General features: G+C 58.9%; 2 protein-coding genes across 2 annotated transcripts in view; one reads left to right on the top strand and one right to left on the bottom strand.

Annotated features, from left to right (window-relative positions):
• ADAT3 (adenosine deaminase tRNA specific 3) overlaps positions 1-18,428 on the top strand; it is a 147,278-nt gene that overhangs the window by 108,703 nt on the left and 20,147 nt on the right. The window lies entirely within an intron of this gene.
• Positions 503-8,997, bottom strand: ABHD17A (abhydrolase domain containing 17A, depalmitoylase). Its single transcript, XM_032176775.2, has 5 exons — positions 8,852-8,997; positions 4,710-5,267; positions 3,395-3,589; positions 1,030-1,209; positions 503-948 (listed from the first exon to the last, which is right to left on the bottom strand). Exons 2-5 carry the CDS (start codon positions 5,039-5,041, stop codon positions 723-725), a joined length of 933 nt encoding a protein of 310 aa, XP_032032666.1. The 5' UTR covers positions 5,042-5,267; positions 8,852-8,997; the 3' UTR covers positions 503-722.

Genomic DNA, 18,428 nt, shown 5'->3' with positions numbered 1-18,428 from the left:
GAGAGCCTCAGGGCCCAAGCACCTGCCACCGCCCTCTGCTGGACCCCAGCTTCGCCATCTACAAAGGAAGCGGCCTGCCCGAGCTCTGGGGTCGTCAAGCGCGGCACCTCAGGACCCAGAGTGCGCTGTCCTGGCCCCTCTGCAGTAGGACTGACGGGAAGCTGTCGAGGGGGCAGTCCCACGATGGCAGCAGGGCCCCACGCCTGGCGTCCTCATCGCGCCCACCCGGCAGGGCTCACCAGCCTCCGCAGGAGGCAGGCAGGGGTCCTGGACTCAAATGCTGCCCCCACCCATCATCACCCAGGCAACCAGCTCCCTAAGGGCTCCCTGGACTAGATGGAGACCCACCCCGCTTCCGCAGGGAGTAAAACCCATAAGGGGGTCCGTGCCGATCTCTCCTAGGAACTCAGGGATGAAACCTGGGAACCCCGGCCCACTTTCGAGCTTGCTGAGCCCTGGAGAGAGTGAGCAGAGAGAGCCATGAAAGGAAGGAAAGCAGCCCTAAAATTTTAAATCTTTAATTTCCGTTTTCACGTATTTCCTTCTTGCTTCCAAAAGGAAAGGAGTGCGTAGCTCTGTTGCCTGTACATGGTCCACAGCCCCTGGGTCGGGGCAGGGTCCCCTGGGCCGCCCGGGGGTCCACATGCAGCCCCTGGGGGGCCGGCGCGGGGTGAGGTCCGGGGGCCGCCTTATTGCTGAAGTCCGGCTGGTTGGGGCCGCCGCTAGGCGCGCTGGCTGGGCAGCTCCTGGGAGATGAAGCGACGCAGGCGCTCCAAGTACTGACTGTAGAGCTCGATGTCGTTGTGCCCGGCGCCCTCCACCCACAGCGGCTCCACCGCCTTGGGGCAGCGCTCGTACAGCGCCAGCCCGTGCGAGAAGTCGATCACCTCGTCCTCCGTGCCGTGGATGATGAGCACGGGCGACGTGATCTTGGACACCTTCTCGATGCTGCGGGATGGGTGTGAAGCGGGTGAGACCTCGCGCCCCGCCCGGCCCCGCCCCGCCCCCGCCCCCACCCCGGCCGCTCACTTGGGGAAGGCGTCGAAGCAGTAGGTCTTCTTGGTGTCGGGGAAGGCGACGCGCATGCCCGAGGTGAGCGGCGAGTGCAGCACCACTGCGGCACACTCGTAGCGCGAGGCCAGGTCCACGGTGGGCACCGTGCCGATGCTCTGCCCGTACAGGATGATGCTGTCCGGGCTGATGCCGTACCTGGCGGCGCCGGAGCAGGGTCAGCCGCGGCCTCCGACGCGCGCGCACCCTTCCCGCCGGCGGGCGTCCCAGGGCCCAGCTCCGGATGCGACCCTCCAGTCTCCCCACTCAGCCAAGTCAGTGGGTCAGGCCCAGGCTCCAGACCGGTCCCGAGAGCCAACCCCAGCCCCCCAACACCGCGGCGGTGGGCGAAGCCAGAGGCCCCGCCCCGTTCCCTGGCGCTGCCGTTCACTGGCGTTTCCTAGCTAGGATCCGCAGGGATCCCGCCTACGGAGTGCCCCTGGGGCGTAGGTAGGGGAAGGAGGCCCTGGCGCCTCTCCTCCTCCTGGTCACCCCTAGGTGCACACAGGGAACTGTGTGCCCCCCACATCCTGAATGCTTCACGCCTTCCTGCCAGGGTTAGAAAGCCATTCCTGGTGCACTGGCCAGGACAGTGGACACTCTTCCTCCCTGCAGCCCTTGCTCACCCCCTTGGCCATGAGGAATTCAGGCAGCTGTGTCCCCAAATGTCTCCACCCAGTTTTGGACTCTCGGAGTCCCCACGCCCAATGAGATGTCAGTGCAACCCAGGTCAGCATCGAAGGTGGCTGCGGAGGTGGCACCCCCTCCCACCAGCACCTTCCCTTGGGAGTGGACAAGTCCTCGGCCACCTCAGCACCACCAGCTCCCACCCAGGGCCACCCCCACCCCCAGGTCACTGGTGTGCGGCCCCTGACCCAGCTGATCCAGCACCAGTTACGAGGCCTCCTCCTGCCCAGTCCCAACCATGTGGGACCCACCTGCCACCCTGCCCATGCCGGGACCCCACAACTCTCCTCCCACACGTGGCTCCAGGCTCTCATCCCAGGCAGACGCCCTCTTGCAAGGCAGGAGCATGGGCAGGTGTGCATCCCCTCTGCCTGGCATTCGGACTCCACCAGCAGGGCTGTCCCCGTCCCTGGCCTGGAATCCCAGCCTCCTGGCAGCACTCCACAGCTCACCACTCACCCATGCCCCAAAGGATGCTGCCTGGCTTGTGCCTGTGGCCCCAGCTCTGCCTCAGCCTCCCTGGCCTGCTCCCTCGCAGCCATGGTCAGTAGTGTGCTGAGCCAGCCCAGCCCTGTCACCTGCTATAGGCAGGAGCCCCCAGCTGCCACCTGGTGTCACCCTGGGCACGCTCTGGCCTCCCCCTCACAGCTCTGGGCCTAGGTTCCTGCAGGACAAAGTGGCAGCAGGACAGATGGCCAAGCAGACAGAGCTCAGAGCTGGCCATGGCGGGTGTGACTCTGCCAGTGGCCCGCAGTAGAGACAGGAGGGGCCAAGGAAGTCGCATGAAGTGGTGGTTGGTGTCAGTGCCCCACACTGCCAGGAGGCCCCCAGAGCCAGGGTGGCGCCAGGGGACCAGCTCCCAGGCCCACAGCAGGGACTGCCTGTGATATCACCAAGGCAACGAGGACCCCACCTCCCCAGGGCCTCTGACTTCTCAGAGCTGTGCCTGGTCCTTGCAGAAGCAGGTCAGACCAGTGGGCTGGGCAGGGCCAGGACGAGACAGCCCCAGTGGATGGCGAGCAGGAAAGGCCACCAGAGGCCCAACCGGGTCTCCTCGTCCAAAGCAGCACTGGCCCGGGTGGTGCTCAAACACCGGTGAAGGGCCCAGGCAAGCGCAGGGCTGGGGACCTGGATGACTAGGAGCGCTGGATCTGGAATCGAGGCTGGCCCCAGACCTCGGGTGTGTGCTGGGGGTCTGCACCTGACCCTGCAGGTGCAAGCTCCACAGCCACAGGGCCTCATGGGCCAGGCCTGGGGACCTGGATGCAGCAGCCTCGCCTCACTTGGCCCCAAGCGCTGCCTCGGCCGACGGGCTCCCAGCCACACGTCCACAGACCCCCAGACACCACCCACTCCCTCCCGCCAGGTGGCATCCACGCCCCTGTGACAAGCTCAGCCCCTTCCCATCCTCAGGCCAGGGGTTCCCAGGGAGCCTGGCTCCACAGGCCAGGGTGTGGGAGGACCGCCTGGCCACACCTCAGCCATGTGGAGGCGGCACCCGCACACCCAAGCTCACCTGTCCAGCTCTCTGGCCCTGTGCATCCACTGTGGCTCCCCTCCTGCAGGGCCGCCCACCTTCCTCCCAGGGAAGCCCGCCCCCCGGCCTGGTCCCCTCTTGGGTGTGCCCAGGCTGAGCTGCCCCCAAGGTCGCCCTCACCTGGTGCGCAGGGCCTGCCAGGCGGCGTCGATGTCGGCATAGAGGTTCCTCTCGGAAGGCCTGCCCGAGCTGGCACCGTAGCCAGAGTAGTCGTAGGAGAAGATGTTGCAGTGCAGGCGGGAGCCCAGGCCAATGTAGAAGCTGCTCATCTGGCCCAGGTCCACGGCGTTGCCGTGCGAGAAGAGGACCGTGTACCTGGGACAGGCCAAGAAGGGCCGTTCACATCCTCGCTCCCAGCGCCCAGCTGCAGGGCTGGAGGATGCGTGCTGACAGCCCACCCCGGTGGCCAGCCACGCCCAGTGCCTCATTTACTCCTCTCCCAAGGGCGCCCGAAGCCAGTGAATGGAGAGGGGAGGCTACGACAGCACGGCTCCAACTCCGAGGGTTCCCCATGGGGAGAGGACAGGACAGCTGGCAGGGGGACAGGCAGCCTGGGCTGCAGAGAGGCCAGCCGGGGAGCCGCAGGATTCCCATCTGTGAAGCGGGACACTGGGACCATCGGTCACATCCTCTCTCAGGGCAGACTCGCACTGTGTGCTCAGACGCTGCAGGCTTCGCTGCCCTTCCTCCTGGAAGAGCCTGGACCCCCAGGGATGGAGCGCACAGGCCCACCTTTCAGGACCTTCCCAGGGGAGCCCATGCTGCTGCTGGCAGGGCTATCTGCCCTCCCCTCACAGAATGGTGCCCTCACTGTTGGGGGACAACTGGACCCCACCCCTGCCCCCGACAAGTAAATGCGGCCAATCTCTGCTCATACTCACGCAGCCCCTCCTGACCCACCACCCTGCCCAAGCCCCAAGGCTGTGCTGCAAGGCCTGTCTGCTTCCCAGCATGGGAGCTGCCCCAGGTGGTGCCAGGAGCAGGTGGCCAGGCTGGCCCTGCCATGCACTGCTTCCTCCAGTTCCCCCAGGCCCCCGCCCAGCCCAGCCGGAAGGTAAAGGCTCGCCCTCTGGACTCAGATCTGGTCAGAACCCCACCTGGCGAGAAGGCGGATGTACCCGCAGGCCAGGGTGGCCCCTGTGCCCCACCTCTCGCCCAGCAGGCAACCACCAGGCGCTGGGTCGTTGAGTCGCCCGGCCTGCCCAACCATGCCAGCTGGGGATGGCCTCCCTGAGCCTGGTGTCCTTGTCTGCGAGAGAAAATTGCCACAGGGACCAGGCCGGTCTGGCCAGGGACACCACCCTTGCTGGCTGGCTGGCCCTTCACGGCAGGCTCGGGCCCTCGGGGGCGCCACCAACCACACCGAGCACCCCAGGCAGAAACGGGAGCCCCAAGAACAGAGTGACCCAGCCCAGGTGCGGCCACAGCTGCTCACCTGGCGCCAGGCACGCAGCGAACATACATGCAGGAGACGCGGTTGCCACGGGCGCTCTTGGTGGGGAAGACCTCGATGGTGTCCAGCTCGCGCTGGCTGTACTGGAAGTCGGCGCGCTCTGTCAGGTGCAGCTTCCAGCGCCCGGGTGCGCCCGAAGAGGCCCGCAGGGTCCCCAAGGGGGCAGCCCCGGCCCCACCAGGCCCCGGCTCGGGCTCAGGCACCAGGGAGTAGGTGGCCTCCGGCGGCAGGAAGGCGAGCTTGGCAGCGATGCGGCCGGGGCAGGGCGGGCAGCAGAAGAGGCAGCAGAGCTCACTCAGCGACAGCCCGTTCATGGCGGGCGCCGCCCGGGCCGGGCCTCCACCGGGGCCCCCGCCAACAACGCTGCCCGGCCTGGCCCGGCAGGGGAGGGGCAGGGGTGCTCCGAGTCGCAGGCAGGGGGGAGGGCGCCCCCCCAGCTGGCAGCCCCGTTAGGAGGCCAGGGCCCAGCCCCATTGCGGTCCAAGCTGAGCCCCAGGGAGCCTTGCAACCACAGGTCTCCATGTCGTGCCGTGGGAAGCCCTGTGGGGGAACAATGACGTGTGGGGTCCTTTGGGGGTGCCACAGTCCAGCTGGGCACCCCCGGGAGGCGGGGCATCCACCCGTGCCAGGGAGGCGGCATGGGCCTGGGGCCTGTCGGTCCCCATCCCCTCGGCCCTCCCCACGGCCTGTCAGGCACTGCACCCTACAGCTCAGGGGACCCCAATTCAGCCCCCTCTCCACAGGAGGAAGGAACCCCCACCTTCCCTGAGCTGGCGACCACCACCTCTTGCCACGTGAGCACAGCCATGGCGTGCGGGGCATGAGGGGATATGACCCCAGCCCCGCCCACCCCCCCGAAACACCTGGCTCCAGCACCAGGGAAACCCCATGCACCAGGACTCAGTCCGCACTGCTGCCCACTCCCTCCCCCGGCCCATCTCTGCCACCCTACGGGTGACGGGCCACTGAGGCAAGGACAGAGCTCGGACTGAAGGAACCCACGAGGGACCCGAACAGGCCCCACTACGTGAGCGCGCACAGGCGCCGGGCCCCACCGGCCTGCAATGTCTGGAGACGGAGGAAATATAACAAACAAAGGCTCTAGAAACAAAGGCAGGATACATCCCAGGCTCCTAGGGCCCCAAGAGCAGCGACAATGGCTCTTCTCTGTGCTGGGGCCAGGCCTGCTGAGGGGCAGGGGAGGTGGGCTGGGGTCAGGGAGTCCTTCTCCACCCCTGACTTAGGGTTCCGTGTCCTTGGGTGAGTCACTTGCCCTCCTGAGGCCTCAGCGTTCTCATCTATAAGGGCAGACACCACATACCCCACAGGAAGTCAAGTAAGGGGGGAGGGGAGTGAAGGTGCCTGATTCAGAGTGGAAACTCGGACCTTCTTCCTTGCTGCAGAACGTCATGAAGCGCATTAAGTCGACAAGAACTAAGTTGCTAAAGCAACCACAATAGTGTAAGGAGCTGCCAACAGACAGACGTGAAGAAAACACAAAGGTCTGAGACGTCTGTCTACCAACCACGCTTCTCCTTCAGACTGGAGCGACGAGGGAGACACGCTCACAACTCAATTTCAGCAGCAGAACACCCTGGAATGCTCGGCTTTTGGGTCACAGCATGAGAAAACCGTGGGGCCAGGAAGATGAGGCTCAAAGGCAGATGTGGACACAGATGGACATGCAGGTGGCTGCAGGCGCCACAGACACGGCTCGTGGGGACACCCTCACCACCAAGGAGCAGCCTCAGGCCCAGAAACACACCTGCTCCCTCGAGACCTGATGTGAGACCCACGTTCCTGTGAGCCGGACTCATGGGCACACGAGGAGGAGAGGAGAGAGCTCTGAAAGCCAGGGTGGGGCGAGGATGGCATCCCAGTGCCCCCAGACTCCCAGGCGGGAGGCAAATCGCACATGTAAGCACTTTTCAGGGGGGAGGTGGACTGTCAGGCTGGTTCTGCTTCTCAGATGGAGGCGAGTCTCCCCCCTGGGGACACCTGTCAATATCTGGAGACAGTTTTGGGTGTCACCACTGGGGACTCGGTGGAGGCTGCTTAGCACCCTGCAGTGCCCAGGATGGACCCACCCCAAAGAATGATCAGGCCCAACATCCACATCCACAGCGTCGAGGTTGATGTCAGCTTTTCAACATATTCTCAAAGAGGCCCAGGTCCTACCGGTGCTGCCCCGCTGGTGCTGGGGACTTGGAGGGCCCTGCCGTTTAGGTGGCATCATGCAGCTGGGTCCTGAGAGCCCAGTGGGCAGTAGCAGGCCCCTGGAGACCCCGGAGATGAAGGGACACACTGAGGTGGCCAGGGCCCCACTAACCACGCCAAAAACAAAGATGTTATCCTTGATACCTCCTTCCATCCACTGGATCTGAGCCAGTCTATCACCAGCCCGGTGGCTCTGCCTGTCTCCCATCAGCCACTGCCCGGTCCCTGCCTCCATCACCTTTCACCAGAGCCATAGCAACAGCCTCCCTCCTTGCTGATCAGCTGCTCCAGGACATTCTCCCCCAGCAGCCAAACAATCTTTCACGACACAAATGCAATGGAGCCATTTCCCTCTTGGGGTGTCCTGGGGGCCTCCCATTATTCCCTGGATAGAGATCAAAGCCCTCCCCACAGCCTGCCAGGTCCGCATTCCGGCTCAGGCCAACCTCTCCAGACTCACTCTTCTCACACCCTGCCACCCCTGGCTCCCCCAAGACAAGCCACATTGCCCCTTCCTGCCTCTGCTCCTCTGCCGGGAACTCCCTTCCCCAACCTCACCAGACAGCCTTGCCCATCCCAACCACCCTTTGCACCTCACTGCCAACGCTCTCAGAGTCCTCGAAGCTGGGACGGGACCCCTCACACGCTCTTTCCACAGCTTGTATTTTTCACACGTTCGGCCAGATCTCCCCCCCACCTCCAAACCAAAAACTCCATAAGAGCAGGACCATGACCTGCCACTCACTAAAGGAATGGGCACGTGGTAGGCAGCAAAGAATTAAGGAGGAAGCACAGGAGGAAAAGAATCCCCAAGCTCCGCCAGCTTTGGCAGCAAAGGGCAAGTCTAGTCTCCTCTCCAGCCACAGGTACCTGGAACCTCCCTAGTGTCACTAATGGGCGTGGACTGGGGAGTGCAAACCCAGACGCCTCACTCACTGGGCACACACCCTTGACGCCCTGAATCCCACCAATCCCGTTCCCACGCACTTAACTGGGCACCCCTCTGCAAGCTAGAGGTGTTCTGAGGACCAGCAAGCAACCGAGCAGCCAAAATACAGGAAGATGACCTACATATGGGAGACGGCGACTGCACCTCACTCAACCAGTCAGGGTGGGAATCCCGCCTGGGGGGAGGCGCGGCCATATCAGAGGGCAGACAAACGGGCCAGGTGACAGGGGATGCGACAGAGGGACAAGCAGGGGCAAAACCCCAGAGGTGACATAGCAGGCTCCTGGCTAGAGCAGACCCTAGGAGCAAGAAGTGAGAAGAAGGGTCCCAAGAGAGAGCCTGGGACGGGTGAGGTCGCGCCCCCGAGAGTTTGCACTTCATCCTGGGAGAAATGGCGGGGCCACGAAGAAGTCCCAAGCAAACGACGGACAACATAGGAGAAGGGCTGCATCCCGGAGAACGGACGCGAGCGGAGGCCGGGAAGCCTGCCCAGGAGCCAGGGCGGCAGGAGGAAGCCTGACAAGGGAAACAGCGACTGGGAGCTGCTTGGGAAGCAGGGCTCGGGAGGGCCCCTGGGAGCTGCCATGGGGGGCCAGAGGACGAAGAGTTTGTCGGGCTGGGGGCAGTTTCGGGGCAAAAGAGCGGAATCCGCGGCTCGGACGGGCGCTCCCCGAAGGCAGGGGCCGCGTCCGCAGGAGGGTGGGAGCGCAACCCACGCCGGAGGGCTGAATGGATGGGGACAGGGCTTTCCCAATCACAGACGTTCACCCGCGGTCCGCGCCCCTGCTCTGGGCTCCTCGGGCAGGACCCGCGGCAGCCCTGGGACTGCAGGGGTCTCCGGGACGTCCAACCGGGCTGCCAGGCCCTCGAGGCCCGGCCCGGGTCCCCAAACGGCCGCGGCCGGGACCGAGGCCACCCCGCGCGGCCGCGCCCGCCCCCGCCCCTGCCCGGCACTCACCACCCCGGCCCGCGCCCCCGGGCCCCAGGGCCGCGCTCCATGGCTCCCGGCCGCCCGCCCGTGCGTCCGTCTGTCCCTCCGCGCCCCGGCCCGGCCTCCTGCACCGCCACCGCCGCAGCTCCCCCGCGGGCGGAAGTGAGCCTCGTTCTCGCTACCGCCCCGGAAGTGACGCGAGAGCGCGCGGGGGTCTGCAGGCACAGAGAGACGGCGCGACTAGCGTCCTGGGGGCGGGGCCTGCCGTCGGGGGCGGGGCTGATATGTCGAGGGGCGTGGTCTGCTGGTCTGTGGGCGGGGCAAACGTAGGTTTCATTCACTTGGGGAGCCGGAATAGGTTGAGGCCAGTAAAGTTCTCGCGTGGAAAACAAAAACTACAGGGATGCCAAAAAAACTCAGACATCAACATTTAGAAATGTTTTAAAATATTTTTCTTTATGAGATGGAGTCTCGCTCTGTCGCCCAGGCTGGAGTACAATGGCACGATCTCAGCTCACTGCAACCTCTGCCTCCTGGGTTCAAGCAATTCTCCTGCCTCAGCCTCCCGAGTAGCTGGCGCCCACCACCATGCCCAGCTAATTTTTGTATTTTCAGTAGAGACGGGGTTTCCCCATGATGGCCAGTCTGGCCTCGAACTCCTGACCCCAGGATCCTCCTGCCTCAGCCTCCCAAAGTGCTGGGATTACAGGCATGAGCCACTGTGCCCGGCCTCTTTTTTTCAACATGGAGTCTACTCTGTCACCCAGGCTGGTGCCATCCTAGCTCACTGCAGCCTCGACCTCCCAGGATCAAGCGAACCTCCCACTTCAGCCTCCTGAGTAGCTAGGACTGTAGGCACAAGCTACCATGCCTAGCTTATTTAAAGTCTTTATATATTGCTCATCAGAAATTCTTTTGTATTAGTTTTTAAAATATTACATTAGGCCGGGCACGGTGACTCACGCTTGTAATCCCAGCACTTTGGGAGGCTGAAGCAGGTGGATCACCTGAAGTCAGGAGTTTCAGACCAAGCCTGACCAACGTGGGGAAACCCTGTCTCTACTAGAAATACAAATATTAGCCGGGCATGGTGGCACGCACCTGTAGTCCCAGCTACTCTGGAGGCTGAGGCAGGAGAATCTCTTGAACCCGGGAGGCGAAGTTTGCAGTGAGCCAAGATCGCGCCACTGCACTCCAGCCCAGGTGACAGAGCAAGAAGACTCTGTCTCAAAAAAATAAATAAATAAATAAATAAATAAATAAATAAAACAAACTATGGTCACTCCACTGCGTTCCAGCCTGGGCGAGAGAGCAAGATCCTGTCTCTTAAAAAAATTTCATTATGGGTGGGGCGCAGTGGCGCACGCCTATAATCCCAGCACTTTGGGAGGCCAAGGCAGGCGGATCACAAGGTCAGGAGATCGAGATCATCCTGGCTAACACGGTGAAACCCCATCTCTACTAAAAATACAAAAATTAGCTGGGTGTGGTGGTGGGTGCCTATAATCCCAGCTGCTCAGGAGGCTGAAGCAGGAGAATGATGTGAACCCAGGAAGCGGAGCTTGCAGCGAGCCGAGATCGCGCCACTGCACTCCAGCCTGGGCGACAGAGCGAGACTCCGTCTCACCAGCCTGGGCGACAGAGCGAGACTAAAAAAAAAAAAAAAGTAAAGGAAAGAAAATGGAAGAAGGTTACTGGAGAATCTCAGAGCGTGGCCAGGGCAGGCCTTCTAAGGAGGTGACAGGGACAGGGGCAGAAAGGGCTGCAGACACAGAAGGGGCCCAGCCTGGAAGTGTGAGTGTGAATTGGTGGGAAGCCTTTCAGGCCTTCTCTTGCATGTGCCTTTCCCCCAGCTTTCCTGCCTTTTCCAGCTCAAAATGCTCCTCCAGCCTGCAGGCAACCGCAGCCCCCGCTGCGTCCCAGGGACTCTCATCTTAGCTCCACTGTACTGAGATAAGCCTGAAGCTCTTGGGCCAATCCTGCCCCCAGGGCCTCATTCCTCAAATTCAGGACAGAGCTGCCAGGGAAGGATTCAAGCTCAAAAGACTAGAGACTTAGAGATAGCCCAGGGTTTCTCTGCCTCATTTTCTTTCCTTTTTTTTTTTTTTGTTGTTGTTATTGTTGTTGCTTTGAGACAGTCTTATTCTGTCACCCAGGCTGGAGTGCAGTGGCGAGATAGCTCACTGCAACCTCCACCTCCCAGATTCAAGCGATTCTTCTGCCTCAGCCTCCCCGAGCAGCTGGGATAACAGGCACCCGCCACTGCACCCGGCTAATTTTTCTATTTTTAGTAGAGATGGGTTTTCGCCATGTTGGCCAGGCTGGTCTTGAACTCCTGACCTCAACTGATCTGCCAGCTTCGGCCTCCCAAAGTGCTGGGATTATAAGCGTGAACCACCGCACCTGCCTCATTTTCTGATTTTCCGGTGTTGTTGGACCTCTGACTCCCCTGCCCAGGGCTCAGCTGCCTGGATCTCCCTGGGGCTGTCAAGAGCTGCCTCAGCGTCCCCCTGCCTCTGCTGTCCCCCTCGAGGCTCCCAGCCTCCGCTGAGGTTCTCCTGAAGTCCAAAGGTCAAAACAAGCCCAGGCTTCTTCCTAGGTTCTTGTGAATTCTTTGAGCACTGGGGCCAGAAGAGGCCTGTCCCCAGCCTCCTTCCCCCCTCCCATCTTCCCTGCAGCCCCTTCCCACCATGAGCTAGGCAGGACCAGGGCTGGACCACACCAGAAAGCCCAGCTCCACCTGTAACGACAGCCCCCACAGGGACACTGGGAGACAACATCCAAGGGGAGGAGGGTAAGCCCGCAGGGTGGCCCACCAATCCAAGGCCACCTGGTGAAAGGTAAACGCACGCTGTAAACACTCAAATGTCTCAGAAGGACACCCATCCCTTCCTCCTCCCCAGAGACTCTTTGTGATCGAGCCTCTGTCTCAATTGTCCCAGAAAATAGTGGGTGCTGTGGCTCATGTCTGCAACCCCAGCATTTTGGGAGGCCGAGGTGGGAGGATTCCTTGAGGCCAGGAGTTCAAGGCTGCAGTGAGGTGTGATTGCACCACTGCACTCCAGCCTGGATGACAGAGGGAGATGCTGACTCTAAAAAATAAAAATGAGGGCTGGGCATGGTGGCTCACGCCTGTAATCTCAGCACTTTGGAGGCTGAGGCTGGAGGATCACTTGAAGTCAGGAGTTAAAGACCGGCCTGGCCAACATGGTGAAACCCCATCTTTTTTTCGTTGTTGTTTCTTTTTTGAAATGGAGTCTCTCTCTGTCGCCCAGGCTGAAGCGCAGGGGCGCGATCTTGGCTCACTGCAACCTCCGTCTCCCGGGTTCAAGCAATTCTCTGCCTCAGCCTCCCGAGTAGCTGGGATTATAGGCGCCTATCACCATATCCGGCTAATTTTTTGTATTCTTAGTAGAGATGGGGTTTCACCATCTTGGCCAAGCTGGTCTTGAACTCCTGACCTCGTGATCCACTCGCCTTCGCCTCCCAAAATGCTGGGATTACAGCGTGAGCCACCGTGCCTGGCTGAGGAAACCCCATCTCTACTAAAAATACAAAAATGATCTGGGCATGTGGCAGATGCCTGTAATCCCAGCTACTCTGGAGGCTGAGGGAGGAGACTCACTTGAACCCAGGAGGCAGACGTTGCAGTGAGTCGAGATTGTGCCACTGCACTCCAGCCAGGGCGACAAACTGAGACTTGGTCTGAAAAAAAAATAAAATAAAAAAATAAAAATGAAAATGAGGCCAGGTGCAGAGGCTCACGCCTGTAATCCCAGCACTTTGAGATGCCGAACCGAGTGGATCACTTGAGGTTAGGAGTTCAAGATCAGGCTGGTCAACATGGAGAAACCCCATTTCTACTAAAAATACAAAAATTAGCTGGGCATGGTGGTTCAAGCCTGTAACCCCAGCTACTCAGGAGGCCAAGGCAAGAGAATTGCTTGAGCCGGGGAGGCAGAGGTTGCAGTGAGCCGAGATCGGGCAGCTGCACTCCAGCCTGGGCGATAGAGAAAGACTCTGACTTCAAAAAAAAATAAAATAATGCCGGGCGCGGTGGCTCACGCTTGTAATCCCAGCACTTTGGGAGGCCGAGGCGGGCGGATCACGAGGTCAGGAGATCGAGACCACAGTGAAACCCCGTCTCTACTAAAAAATACAAAAAATTAGCCGGGCGTGGTGGCGGGCGCCTGTAGTCCCAGCTACTTGGAGAGGCTGAGGCAGGAGAATGGCGTGAACCCGGGAGGCGGAGCTTGCAGTGAGCCGAGATTGTGCCACTGCACTCCAGCCTGGGCGACAGAGCGAGACTCCGTCTCGAAGAAATAAAAAAAAAATAAAATAATAAAATAATACAAAATAAGTCCGGGCGCCGTGGCTCACGCCTGTAATCCTAGAACTTTGGGAGGCTGAGGCGGGCAGATCACGAGGTCAGGAGATGGAGACCATCCTGGCTAACATGGTAAAACCCTGTCTCTACTAAAAATACAAAAAATTAGCCGGGCACGGTGGCGGGCGCCTGTAGTCCCAGCTACTTGGGAGGCTGAGGCAGGAGAATGGCGTGAACCTGGGAGGCAGAGCTTGCAGTCAGCCGAGATTGCGCCACTGCACTCCAGCCTGGGCGACAGAGCGAGACTCCGTCTCAAAAAAAATAAAAAATAAAAAATAAATAAATAAAAATGAAAAAAATCATACATTGAAAATGGAGGGAGCCACTAGTCCCTCTTGCCCTTCATGGTCTGCCCCAGCCATGCTGGCCTGACCAGGAGTGCTCCTGCCTCAGGGCCTTTGCAGGTACTATGGCTCCTGCCTGGAGTGCCCTTCCCCAGATCGCCCCACGGCTTCCTCCTCCGGCATCCTCTGGCTCCACAGGAAGGCCACAACATCCAAGAGCTCCCGTTAACCACCCCAGCTAAATCCCAACCACATACACACACCTCTACCCCATTACCTCTATCCCGTCCCCCGGCTTATTTCCACCGCAATACTTACCACTCTCAGATTCTTTTTTTTTTTTTTTTGAGACAAGAGTCTCAGTCCGTTACCCAGGCTGGAGTGCAGTGACTCGATCTTGGCTCACAGCAGCATCTACCTCCCAGGTTCAAGTGACTCTCCTGCCTCAGCCTCCCGAGTAGCTGGGACCAAAGGCGTGCACCACCATCCACCATGCCCACCTAATTTTTTTTTTTTTTTTTTTGAGACGGAGTCTCGCTCTGTCGCCCAGGCTGGAGTGCAGTGGCGCGATCTCGGCTCACTGCAAGCTCCGCCTCCCGGGTTCACGCCATTCTCCTCCCTCAGCCTCTCCAAGTAGCTGGGACTACAGGCGCCCGCCACCACGCCCGGCTAATTTTTTGTATTTTTAGTAGAGACAGGGTTTCACCGTGGTCTCGATCTCCTGACCTCGTGATCCGCCCGCCTCGGCCTCCCAAAGTGCTGGGATTACAAGCGTGAGCCACCGCGCCCGGCCAATTTTTGTATTTTTTGTAGAGGTAAGATTTCATCATGTTGGCCAGGCTGGTCTCAAACTCTCAGGCTCAAGCAATCCTCCCACCTCGGCCTTTCAAAGTGTTAAGATTACAGGCATGAGCCACCATGCCTGGCAATTGTTGGGTTTTATTTTGTTTTGTTTTGTTTTTTGAAGCGAAGTTTCGCTCTTGCTGCCCAGGCTGGAGTGCAATGGCACGATCTCGGCTCACTGCAACCTCTGCCTCCCGGGTTCAAGCGATTCTCCTGGGTTCAAACAATTCTCCTGCCTCAGCCTCTCCGAGTAGCTGGGACTACAGGAGCCTGCCACCACGCCCGGTTAATTTTTTTGTATTTTTAGTAGAGACGGGGTTTCACCGCGGTCTCGATCTCCTGACCTCGTGATCCGCCCGCCTCGGCCTCCCAAAGTGCTGAGATGACAGGCGTGAGCCACAGCACCTGGCCTAAAACTAGATTTCTTTTTTTTTTTTTTTTTGACACGGAGTCTCACTCTGTCACCCAGACTGGAGTGCAGTGGCACGAGCTGGGCTCACAGCAAGCTCTGCCTCCCAGGCTAAAACTAGATTTCTAAATAAGCTTTGTGATTAAATATTAATATTTATACTTTTCAGCATATACTTACAAGAATGGGGCTGGGCGTGGTGGCTCATACCTGTACTTCCAGCACTTTGAGAGTCCGAGGCGGGCAGATCACGAGGTCAAGAGTTCGAGACCATCCTGGTCAACATCATGAAACCCCATCTCTACTAAAAATACAAAAAGTAGCTGAGTGTGGTGGTGCGCACCTGTAGACCCAGCTACTCAGCAGGCTGAGGCAGGAGAATCGCTTGGACCCGGGAGGTGGAAGTTGCAGTGAGCCGAGATTGTCCCAATGCACTCTAGCCTGGGCGACAGAACGAGACTCCGTCTCAAAAAAATAATGGAAAGCAGGGATTTTGATAGATATCTGCACGCCTATGTCGGTAGTACCTTGATTCCCAACAGCCACAAGGTAGAAGCAGTCCCAGTGGCTATGGACAGATGACTGGGTGAACACAGCATGGCCTGTGCACACGCTGGAATATGAGGCAGCCATAAAAAGGAGCGAGGCTCTGACTCAGGCCACAAAGCGGATGCAGTTTGAGGATGTTACACTCAGCAGGAGGCGCTGGACACAAAAGGACACATCTTGTGTGACCCAATCCTAGGAGGTCCCTCGAGTCCTCAGATTCACAGAGACACAAAGTAGGATGGGGGCTGCCAGGAGCTGGGGAGGGGAATGGGGAGTGAGCGTTTCATGCGGGCAGAATTTCAGTTTGCAAAGATGAGAAAGTTCTGGAGGTGATGGTGGTGATGGTTGCACAACCGTGTGAATGAGTTTAACACCTCTGAACTGTGCAATTAAAATGGTTAAGATGGTCGGCTTTATATTATGCATATTTTACCACAACCAAATAAATCAATGTTCATAAAACCAGGGAGTTAGACGAGCGCTTTGGTTAGCGCCAGCTTCACAGGCAGAGGCCTCAGGGGTCCGCTGGGCGCCCACACTCAGACAAATCTAGGCATGATATAATGCTCTGTGGTTGCTGTCTTAAAATTCCTAAAAATTGGCTGGGTGCGGTGGCTCACGCCTGTAATCCCATCACTTTGGGAGGCCTAGGCGGGCGGATCAGCTGAGGTCAGGAGTTCGAGACTAGCCTGACCAACATGGTGAAACCTCGTCTCTACTGAAAAAACAAAAATTAGCTGGGCATGGTGGCGCATGCCTGTAGACCCAGCTACTTGGGAAGCTGAGGCAGGAGAATTTGCTTGAACGCAGGAGGCAGAGGTTGCAGTAATCTAAAATCGTGCCACTGCACTCCAGCCTGGGCGAGAGAGCAAGACTCCGTCTCTTAAAAAAAAAAAAAGGCCAGGCTCGGTGGCTCACGCCTGTAATCCCAGAACTTTGGGAGGCCGAGGCAGGCGGATCACCTGAGGTCGGGAGTTTGAGACCAGCCTGACCAACATGGAGAAACCCCATCTCTACTAAAAATACAAAATTAGCCGGGCGTGGTGGCACATGCCTGTAATCCCAGCTACTTGGGAGGCTGACGCAGGAGAATCGCTTGAACCCAGGAGGCAGAGGTTGTGGTGAGCCGAGATAGCGCCATTGTATTCCAGACTGGGCAACAAGAGCAAAAAAAAAACTCTGTCTTAGAAAAAAAAAAAATTTCTAAACATTTTTAAACAAAGGACCCTGTATTGTCATTCTGAGCTTGGCCTCAAAGATTCTGTAGCCAGGCTTGTTTTGGGGAAAGGATGGGGAGGCCTCCTTCCAGGGTCAGGGGCGTTGGGCACTGCGGAGGGATATACACCCCTCCCAGAGGGGAGAGAGTGCGACCCGCTCAGGAAGTGGGTTCCTGACATGACAAGGAAGGAAGTTGGGGGGGGCATCTTAAAATAGCATCACCCAACCACCCGGTCAGAGGTGCAGGGAGAGGGCAGGGCAAGGGCAGGGGACCCTCCTAGCGACCTTCCCTGCAGGCACCCAGCGCCATCCCCTCGACACAACCAGACCCAGCACCCTCTGCTCCTCCCAGCCCACCAGGAATTGGGTTATTTAACTTATTTATTTATTTCTTTATTTTCTTTTTCTTTTGAGATGGAGTCTCACTCTGTCACCCAGGCTGGAGTGCAGTGGTGCGATCTCGGCTCACTGCAACCTCCACCACCTGGGTTCAAGCGACTCTTCTGCCCCAGCCTCCCGAGTAGCTGGGATTACAGGCATGCACCACCACGCCCGGCTAATTTTTGTATTTTTAGTAGACACGGGGTTTCACCATATTGGCCAGTCTGGTCTCAACTCTTGACCTCAAGTGATCCACCCACCTTGGCCTCCCAAAGTGCTGGGATTACAGGCGTGAGCCACCGCGCCCGGCCTATATATATATATATGTATTTTTGAGATGGAGTCTTGCTCCCTCGCCCAGGCTGGGGTGCAGAGGCGCAATCTTGGCTCACTGCAACCTCCGCCTTCCAGGTTCAAGCGATTCTCCTGCCTCAGCCTCCCAAGTAGCTAGGATTACAGGTGCCCACCAACCAACCTGGCTAATTTTTGTATTTTTAGTAGAGACAGGATTTCACCATGGGGGCCAGGCTGATCTCAAATTCCTGACCTCAGGTTATCCACCCACCTAGGCCTCCCAAAGTGCTGGGATTACAGATGTGAGCCACCTCGCCCGGCCATAATTGCCTCTTAAAGAGAAACAAGTCAGATTGGATTTGAGCGCACCCTCAGGACGTCACATGAACCTAATAATCTCTTTAAAAAGTCCTCGGCCAAGCCGGGCGCGGTGGCTCAAGCCTGTAATCCCAGCACTTTGGGAGGCTGAGGCGGGCGGATCACGAGGTCAGGAGATCGAGACCATCCTGGCTAACACGGTGAAACCCCGTCTCTACTAAAAACACAAAAAATTAGCCGGGCGTGTTGGCGGGCGCCTGTAGTCCCAGCTACTCGGGAGGCTGAGGCAGGAGAATGGCGTGAACCCAGGAGGTGGAGGTTGCGGTGAGCCGAGATCGCGCCACTGCACTCCAGCCTGGGGGACAGAGAAAGACTCCGTCTCAAAAAGAAAAAAAAGTCCTCGGGGGTGGTTAGTCAAAATCCAGATTTGGAGCCCGAGGGGGGGGGTATTCGAGCCGGAGTGAAAAAAAAAAAGTCCTGTCTTGGCGGGGGCCAAGCACATTGGCTCAAGCCTGTAATCCAAATACTTTGAGAGGCCAAGGCAGGAGGATCACTGGTGCCCAGGAGTTTGAAACTAGTGTGGGCAACATAGTGAGACCCCATCTCTACCAAAAAAAATTTTTTTGGTTAGCCAGGTGTCGGGCCACATGCCTGTGGTCTGAGCTACTCAGGAGCCCAATGTGGGAGGATCGCCTGAGCCCAGGAGTTTGAGGCTGTGGTGAGCCGTGATCAGCTCCCACTGCACTCCAGCCTGGGCCACAGAGAGAGCATTCCTATCTCCATGCCGAGTGCCTTAGGTCACGCCTATAATCCCAGCAGTTTGGCAGGCAGAGTGGGAGGATCACTTGAGCCTTACGAGTTCAAGACCAACCTGGGGCTGGGCGCAGTGGCTCACGCCCATAATCCCAGCACTTTGGGAGG

Source organism: Hylobates moloch, unplaced genomic scaffold (assembly GCF_009828535.3).
Source record: "Hylobates moloch isolate HMO894 unplaced genomic scaffold, HMol_V3 SCAFFOLD_15, whole genome shotgun sequence".
NCBI classification, from domain to species: Eukaryota; Metazoa; Chordata; class Mammalia; order Primates; family Hylobatidae; genus Hylobates; species Hylobates moloch.
The sequence above is the reverse complement of the archived record's forward strand: the minus strand, read 5'-3'. Positions and strand labels throughout refer to the sequence as shown.